The sequence below is a fragment of the Myxine glutinosa genome, chromosome 9 (assembly GCF_964187855.1).
Source record: "Myxine glutinosa chromosome 9, kmMyxGlut1.1, whole genome shotgun sequence".
Lineage (NCBI taxonomy): Eukaryota > Metazoa > Chordata > Myxini > Myxiniformes > Myxinidae > Myxine > Myxine glutinosa.
In genome coordinates, this window is record NC_136269.1 from 17762247 (window position 1) to 17771976 (window position 9730).

Genomic DNA, 9730 nt, shown 5'->3' on the forward strand with positions numbered 1-9730 from the left:
CACTTTCTCTGTAAACTCAGTCTGGGAAATCTTCTGAAAGCCTTTGTGACGCTGAAATCCGTGACCTATTTACAGCTTTCTTTAATGGCCGTGACTCACCTCAGAGTGGTTGAACCGAAACCCGTGGTTATCATCGTAATGACGTCACCATGGCAGCTCTATAACTGTCCCTTATTCTTCTTCTTCTTCAGTGCAAATATACTTGTCGTTCTGATTATCGCCTTCTTCTTCTTATTATTGTTCTTCACAGGAAATCTACTTGTCGTCCTGATTATCGCGGCCACCAAACACCTCCACTCGGTGACGTCCGTGCTCCTGGTGAACCTGGCTGTTTGTGACCTTTTGGTCGGAGCAGCTGTGATGCCGTTCGTCGCGATCTCCTTGTTTTTCGACGCTTGGCACCAGACAAGTGTGAGTGTCTGAATGGAGATACTGTGCACCTGCCTGCTCACACTTTCACCGACGTCTAAGTGACCTGGTGTACGCCAACATCGCCATGTTTATCTGTACTTCATGACGCATTAGGAAAACCCTGAAATATTTAATTGTCTGAATGTACGTATCAACATCTGATTTGCAATCCATGTTTTTGAAGCACATCACAAGATTATATATACATATGTGTGTGTGTATATATAAATATATACACACACACAGTCACGTGAAAAAGTAAGTACACCCCATGTAAAGTTTTGACTTTTCAACATATTTCAACATACAGCTATTTGATCTTCATTTCAACAATATTGATAGATAAAGTTGAAATAATATAACAAATATCATGAAACATTTACATTTTGTAGTCCATTGTATAATTTAAATAAACATAAATGCAAATTTCGCATGTGGAAAAAGTAAGTACACCCCTACATTTATCATTACTTCAAATACCTAAAATTAGAATCAGGTGCACCAGCTCAGGTGCAAACGATTAGAACATCGTTGGAGAGGATCTTGGAGGAACCTGTCTTATTTAAACCTCAGACATTTAGTTTTGTTTGCTCTTTGTTGTTGAGGTGTGCGGCGTCACCATGCCTCGATCAAAAGAGCTCTCTGAGGCCTTCAGAAAGAAGGATATGGATGCCTACGAGTCTGGGAAGGGATTTAAAAAGATCTCCAAACAATTTGAAATCGATCATTCGACTGTCCGGAAGATCATCTACAAGTGGAGAAGATTCCAAACAACTGCCAACTTGTTCAGGCCAGGCCGCCCCAGCAAGTTCAGCCCGAGAACAGACCGCAAGATGCTGAGAGAATTCTCTGATAACCCCAGAATGTCATCATGGGACCTACAGGTAGCTCTTGCCACTGTTGATGTCAAAGTGCACGAGTCTACCATTAGAAAGAGGCTGTACAAATTTGATCTACATGGGAGGTGTGCCAGGAGGAAACCTTTGCTGTCCAGAAAGAACATCAGGGCAAGACTAAAGTTTGCCAATGAACACCTCGGCAAAGACCAGCACTTCTGGAACAATGTGCTCTGGACAGATGAGTCAAAGGTAGAGCTATTTGGCCACAGTACCAGAAGACATGTTTGGCGAAAACCAAAGACAGCATTTGACCACAAGAACCTGATGCCAACTGTAAAGCATGGTGGTGGAAATATTATGGTTTGGGGCAGCTTTGCTGCATCAGGACCTGGGCAGCTCACCATCATAGAATCCACTCTCAATTCTTCATTGCACCAGAGGGTGCTTGAGGATAATGTGAGGCCATCTGTCCGAAAGTTGAAGCTCAACCGAAGGTGGACCTTGCAACATGACAATGACCTCAAACATACCAGTAAATCCACCAAGGAATGGCTGAAAAGAAAGAAATGGAGGGTTCTGGAATGGCCAAGTCAAAGCTCGGATCTAAATCCCATCGAGATGTTGTGGGGGATTTGAAACGAGCTGTGCATGCAAGAAACCCCTCAAACATCGCACAGCTGAAAGAATTCTGCATGGAGGAGTGGGCAAAAATTTCTCCCAGTCGATGTCAGAGACTGGTCGACAGTTATTAGAAACGCCTACTTGAGGTTGTTTCTGCCAAAGGGGGCAATACCACCTATTAGAGCCAAGGGTGTATTTACTTTTTCCACATGCGAAATTTGCATTTATGTTTATTTAAATTACACAATGGACTACAAAATGTAAATGTTTCATGATATTTGTTATATTATATCACCTTTATCTATCAATATTGTTGAAATGAAGATCAAATAGCTGTATGTTGAAATATGTTGAAAAAGTCAAAATTTTACATGGGGTGTACTTACTTTTTCACGTGACTGTATATGTATATATTTATGTATGTATGTATATATGTATGTATATATATATGTATATTTATGTATATATATATGTATATATTTATATTTATGTATATATATATATATATATATATATATATATATATATATATATATATATATATGTGTGTATGCATATATATATATATATATATATATATATATGTGTATGCATATATATATATATATATATATGTGTATGCATATATATATATATATATATATATATATATATATATATATATATATATATATATATATATATATGTATGTATATATATATATGTATATATGTATATATATATATGTATATGTATGTATATATATATATGTATATATATATATGTATATATATATATGTATATATATATATATATATATATATGTATATATATATATGTATATATATATATGTATATATATATATGTATATATATATATATATATATGTATATATATATATATATATATATATATATGTATATATATATATATATATATATATATATATATATATATATATATGTATATATATATATATATATATATATATATATATATATATATATATATATATATATATATATATATATATATTGTTGCGGATCCGGGGGTCGGCGCTCCCCTTACCAAGGGGGGGTTAGTCCCCTTGTCTTTTAAGCTGGCCGTTCCCCCCAGTCCTGGAAGTTACAACGCTCCTCCGCGGTCGAGATTGGCCAGGGAGATTGGTCAAGATGGATTCCCAAATACCTGCGTGCCAATCCCTCCGCGAAGCAGGGAAATAACTCCTGCTCGAACCATGGACAAGTGGAAATTGCCGAGCGGTTTAGCAATCTGTGATTCAAGCCGTTTGCAAAAAGACTAACCCGATTCTGAGCAGTTCTAATCGTGCCACGTATATTCAATTGAGAAATCACGAAAGCGATCGGATGGAGAGGAAACCAAAAGGTAGGAATAACAGAGATTTATTACGTACAAAAACCCGAAGAGGAAACGAAAGAAGGGCATGTACAAGGGAAGAAGAAGAAGAAGCAGACACAGGGCAACCTTATACAGTTTTAATTAACACACCCAGGACAACACAAACAGACTTACACGAAAGGGGAATAGCAGGAAGGAAGGTCCAAGCAGATGGGCCAGCGTTGGCTCCGGCCCCGGTTCACGCTCCACTCTGGTCCACGCTCCACCTCGGTTCAGGCTTTGGTTCCGCGGCGAAACCCGGCAGGCAGTGCGGTTGGTATTGGCGGCGCGAGCGGACCTTACATGGCGAGGGGGTTCTTATATCGGGGAGGAATTGCGTCCTTGAATCGGAGGAATCGTGTCTCGTGCTTCGTGACTCTCCAATGGTGCCACTCTCCCCGGCAGACTCGGCAGACTCTCTGACTCAGACTCTCCGACTCTGACTCTCCCCGGCCTAACAACCCTCTAAATAGTCCCACGCGAGCGCGTAATATAAGCGCTCGCGTATCAAGCCGCGTGCTTTTTGGACACACCCACCGTTGAGCTCGCCTCGGCCCTGGTTGGTCGCGAGGGCTCACCGACTCCGCCCTTAACAGGGCTACACCTCGCTCCGATAACTCCTCCCCCTTATTCTCCGCTCTGACCGCATGGTTAATGGCGTTTGGAGCGAGCGCTGAGGCGGCTGCGACTGGCAGAGGCGCGCAATACAATTTGGAGAGGGGCCAAGCCGCAAAATGAACGGGATTGAAAAGGGGCCTATGTTATTTGATTAATGCAACACAGAGTCAAACTATTGGAAACAGAGCCTTACCTGAAACACATACTAATGAAATAACTGAAGAAGTTCCAATGGTGCCCTACGTGTTGCAATATGGACTAACTAGGGTGCGACCTTTGACCTTTACCAAATGGGAATATTTACAGGGAGTTATTTACAAGGGATTATTATTTACAAGTGACGGTTCTGAAAACCGTAACAATATATATATATATATATATATATATATATATATATATATATATATATATATACATACATATATATATATATATACATACATATATATATATATATATATATATATATATATATATATATATATTTATGTATATATATATACAGGCTTTATGTGGAGGTGTGGGAACGGTGCAGCATGCACTGAGTGCATGTTCAGTAGCATTGGCAGCAGGACAATACAGGTGGCCACATGATCAGGTGCTGGAGGTGGTGGTGCAGATGGTGCAACAAGAGGTGCTGAGGTCGAGAGAAAGAAGAGTGGAGAAGGAGACTGATGGGGGAGAGGTGTGGTTTGTCAAAGAGGGCCAAGTGGTAAGAGGTGGAAGGAGGAGGAGGTGGAAAGCAAGAGGGCTGTCAGATGCTTGTGATTGGCAGGTGGTGGCAGACCTAAAGCCACAATTGGTATTTCCAGAGGAGATCTGTGTGACAAGGTTGCGGCCTGACATTGTCATTTGGTCAGGTGCAACAAGACAGGTCATCTTAGGGGAATTGTCGGTACCTTGGGAAGAGAACATGGAGGAGGCGCACGAGAGGAAGAGAGGAAAGTACAGTGAGCTGGAGGCAGAGTGCAGGGAGAAGGGTTGGCGAGTTTCGTGTCAGCCATTTGAGGTGGTGTGTAGAGGGTATATTGGCAATTCCTTTTCTGCATTTCTTGCTCGGCTGGGAGTGTGTGGGACAGAAAGAAGGAGGATGTGTGACAAGGTGGCCCAGGTTGCCTTGAAAGGCTCATTTTGGATATGGAGGAAGTTTATGGAGGCATGTCGAACGGTGTAAGTTGGTTGTGTGTGGTTTTTATTTTTTATTGCTATTATTATTTCTTATTTTGTGTATATGAGTGAGTGAGTGAGTGGGTGGGTGAGGGTGTGTGTTTTTGCATGAATGAATTTTTGCATGAGTGTGTGTTTTTGTATGTTGAGTGGTGTATGTTGTAAGGGTAGGTGGTTGGTTGGTAGTGTGTGTGTGTGTGTGTGTGTGTGTGTGTGTGTGTGTGTGTGTGTGTGTGTGTGTGTGTGTGTGTGTATGTGTGTGTATGAATGATCTAGTGTGTTTTGTTGGTGAGTGGTGAAGGGTATAAAGGTGAGTGTTTGAGTGTTCCACCATGTTTGTTTGGTGCTGTGGATTCTGGATGCGGAGGTGTTGTTGTTGTTGTAGTCTGCATTCGCACTGGCTGGGGGTGGGGGTATGTACGCATGCAGGTGTAGTTGCTGCATGTGGATGTGTATGTGCCCCTGCTGGCCCACCTAAGCTGACCGTATCGAGGTTGAAGGGCCGAAACGGGATGATGCTGAGGACCTCGACTGAGGACCCGGTCAGTGCGGCACACTTGTGACCAGGTGTGTTTTGAACATATGTGTGTGTATATATATATATTGTTGTGGATATGAGGATTGTGTTTTTTTTAGTGTTTTTTATTATTATTGCTTTATTCTGGACCCTCCTTACACCAGTTCTGTATAAAGGTCAAAGGGCGTCCCATAATTAGGTCATAAACAATCACGTTAGCCAATCATAGATTTCCCCCTTGTTGGTAGTTATATCTTTATTATGTGTATTAGGGTAAGGCCTTGTCTTCCATTAAGATGACACTCCATTGCACCAAGTGAAACAAGATAGATCCCCTTTCATTCCCATTCCCAAAATCTCCATTTCCAGCTGCATCCCCTCCAAGTCTCCATTGCCAACCGCACTGGGCAGTTTGCCAGGTTTGTTACAGCGGTGTGTTGCTGATTTCGCCCCAAAGCCGCCATTAAGCATGTGCTCAGCTCGGGGAAGAAGGGCGTGCCCGCCCATCGTCATCAAGGGCGGAGCCAGAGGGCCATGCTGACCAATCAGGGCCGAAGCGAGCTGACCGATGGGCGTGTCCTGAAGGCCGGCGGCTTGATCGCCTGAGGCGCTATAAAAGCGCGCGCGCAAGAAGCAAGGAGCAAGTGGGTTGTTGAGAGGAGTTGTCGTTGAGTTGAGTGGTTGGACCAGATGAGCTTTGACAAAACGAAAGAGACGAGTCCTAAAAAGAGCACGCGACGTCCACCCAGCCGCAGCAGCAGCAGCAGCCACAGCAGCAACAACAGCCGCTTGGGGCCTGGACGGCAGTTTTGAGCAGGGCCGCGAAGGAACGGCGGCTGCGAAACGCGCTGATCGTGCTGCAGGACCCGTTGGACCTTCCTCTCCCTCCAGCCATCCACCTCCTGCCTTTCCATCCTTTTGTGTACGTGAGTTTGTTCTGTGTGTCTTGTCCCTGTATTAATTAAGTTTGTATAAGCTAGCGTTGCACTGTGTCTCTGAATTCTTCTGTAAATTATTTTCTTATCTTTCCTTCTTCCTTGGTTACTTTTGGTTGTAAATAGTAAATAAATTATATTCGTATTCCTTACCCTTTGTCTTTCTTCTTCTTCACATCCTTCGCTTTAGTCTTTTCCCCATTGAATGAATATCTGTGGCGCGATCCGGCCAACGTTCAGGAATCGGGTTAGTCGGGGTAACTGTGCGGCCGCGGTGCCATCTGCTCGGCAAACCAACATCTTATCCGCGGTCCGTAACAATATATATATATACTGTATATATATATATATTTATGTATATATATATTTATGTATATATATATATGTATATACATAAATCTATATATATATATATATATATACATAAATCTATATATATATATATATATATATATATAGATTTATGTATATATATATATATATATATAGATTTATGTATATATATATATATATATATATATATGTGTATATATATATATATATATATGTATATATATTGTTGCGGATATGAGATTGGCATCCATCCATATCCGCTTGTAAATATTCCCCTATTTCCTCCATACTTCCCAACTATCCCCAATCCCCCATTCCCTAGTCCCATTTTCTGTAAACAACACTCTGTAGACCCGACCTTCCCCTATTTCCCCCATTAAATGTCGCATCCAGGTCCACCGCATCTCACGTAGACAACTATAGGACATCTTGCTAGTTATTCTTAGTCTATGTCAGTTAAGGACTCGTTTCCATTAATTCTGACTCTTCGTTGCACCAGAATGTGATTGTATGGCACCGTTAGGAAGTTTAGGACCTCCCAATACCTCCCCGCAGCTCTTCCTCACGGTTCAGCAACAACAACAGCAACAACAACGGCGGCGGCGCGGGGAGTGCGCGTCCTCACTCCGGCTTGGTTAGCCGCCATTGAGCATGTGCTCGACGGGGTTACCACGTAGGGGCTCGCTGTCAGCTCCTCGTCAAGGGCGGAGCCCGGTAACCCCCCGCACCCAATAGAAGCGGCGGACCGATCCCATCTGGGGCGGAGCTAACGAGCCGAGGGCGTGTCACTCCCCGCTGAGCATGCGCAGGAAGAGGGAGGTGACGTCAGATGCGCGCAGAGCTGAAAGAGAAGGACGCCACCTCCGAGCGCCGTGACACCTCCCTGCAGCTACTGGACCGTGCTTTATCCTGTCCCTGAGCCAAGGTGCACCTTGTGCTATCGACTGCCTGTCCTTCCCTGCCATCAATCCCTGTGTAAGTCAGTCTTGTTCCGTTTGTCTGTGGTCTGTCTGGGATAGATAAGATTGTGTCTCTTACCTTGTAATCTACCCCTTTTCTCCACCACCAATTATATCCTCCTCCGGAGGTCTTGAGAACTGTACCCCTTGTGTCGTTTCATTTATCCCAGCCGTTGTGTCCTTTCCTTCATTGAGTTAGCATAGCGCGATTTGGTCAACGTCGGGTGGAATCGGGTAAACTGTGCGAACACGGCGGCCATTCCGCTCGGCCCACCATAACATCTAAGCCGTGTCCGTAACAATTGGTGTCGAGGAGTGAGATCGGACCCGAAGCGCGCTTAACGCGCTCAAAATTACAAGCAGTTGGAAATTGTTTTGTTTTACAAAAAAAAACCGAATTTTGAAAGTCGCGCTATGGCAGATCAAGACGGCTGGGTTCCGGTAGAGGAGAGTGAGGCAGGGTCGATCCAGGACCAAATTGAGGGACATGAGGAGAGCGAAGCAGTGAGGGCGGCAGGTTCGCAAAATGGCATCCTCGCGCACGAGGTTGCGGGCGCGCAAAATGGCGCCTCGCACATGGCTACGGCGGCCGCACCCGCTGCACAAGTGGGAGGGAATGCCCAAATGCAGGCCCTCATGGAGCAATTTATGGTGCAAATGCAGGCGTCCCTCAAACTGCAGAGTGAGCAATTGGGGGTAATGGGGAACCAGATGGATGCTCAGGGTGAGCGATTGGAGGGCCAAATGGGGGTAATGGGGTCCAATAGCGAGAAATTGAGGGAGGACATGGGGTCCAATAGCGAGAAATTGAGGGAGGACATGGGGGCCAATAGCCAACGGTTAGAACAAAGGATGGGGGCCCAGATCAGAGGGTTAGGGAGTAGAATAGAGGGATTAGACAATAGATTAGGGGAAATACAGGAGGGGTTAATGGGGGTAGAAAACAGAATGGCCGTTCAGGAGAATCAAATGGAAGGGATGAAAAAGGGGTTAGAGGGGTTAGAAAACAGTATGGAAGGCAAATTGAGGGACATGAGGAACCAAGCGGAAAGGGAAGTTAAACAAATGGGGCAGCAGATAGAGGGGGTCAGAATGGGGGTAGAAACTAAATTGGATGCTCACAGGGAGGAAATGGAGCAGATGAGGGTGGCATCTGGGCAGGAGATGCAAGTGATGGGAGAAGAGATCAGAAGAGGTGTGAGTGAGGAGGTCGGAGGAGTGCGCGAGGAGGTGAGGCACTGTAAGGAGCGCATGGAGAAGGAGGTGAGAAAGGGGACTGTAAAATTGCAAGGTGGTATAGAGGAGGTGACGCTGGGAGTAGAACAACTGACGGAGGGACAAAAAGAACTAACGGAGCAGGTTCAAAGGAACACTGCGGTACTAGGAGGGTTAAGAGCGACACAAAACGACATAAAAAATGACTTGATAGCGACACAGAGGCAATGTCAGATGGTACGTGAGGGACTGACAACGAGGTTGGACGAGGTGACAGAGGTAATGGAGACGAAGGACCGGCAGGTGAGGACGCACATGGAAACGGTCAAGGTAGCCTTAGAGGATGAACTTGAGGAGACGCACCGGGAAATAAAAGAGGTGAAGCAGAAATTAGAAGAAGTGGAAGAAGGGGTAAACGAAATTAAGAAGCGACGGAGAGGGGATAAGAAAGAGATAAAGGAGGAAGTAAAAGAATTGGTCCAAAGTCTGTGTTCGGATCGTGATGATGTGCTCATTAACCGGATGAGGGATTCGCAGGTGATGGAGAAGCGAAGAGAAAGAGGACCCGGTGTAAGTGGTGACCAATATGGTCGTGCGTATGATGCACCAGGTGATTTAATAAGCTTGGGGGTCGAGATGGACCCGGGTGTTCGTGAGAGGCCATTGGTGAAGTGTGCGACAGGTCAGGTGTGCGAAAAAGGAGGTGTGCGAGAAAGTCCGACTCTGGGGTGTGTGA

General features: G+C 44.3%; 1 protein-coding gene across 1 annotated transcript in view; it reads left to right on the forward strand.

Moving 5' to 3' along the window:
- The first annotated feature begins 254 nt into the window (after positions 1-254).
- The window catches only part of LOC137434748 (beta-2 adrenergic receptor-like), a 16715-nt gene continuing 7239 nt past the window's right edge, over positions 255-9730 (forward strand). Inside the window, exon 1 of the mRNA XM_068127865.2 lies at positions 255-411. Coding sequence (XP_067983966.2) covers positions 361-411 — 51 coding nt within the window. The 5' untranslated portion in view covers positions 255-360. The remainder of the gene's footprint in view (positions 412-9730) is intronic.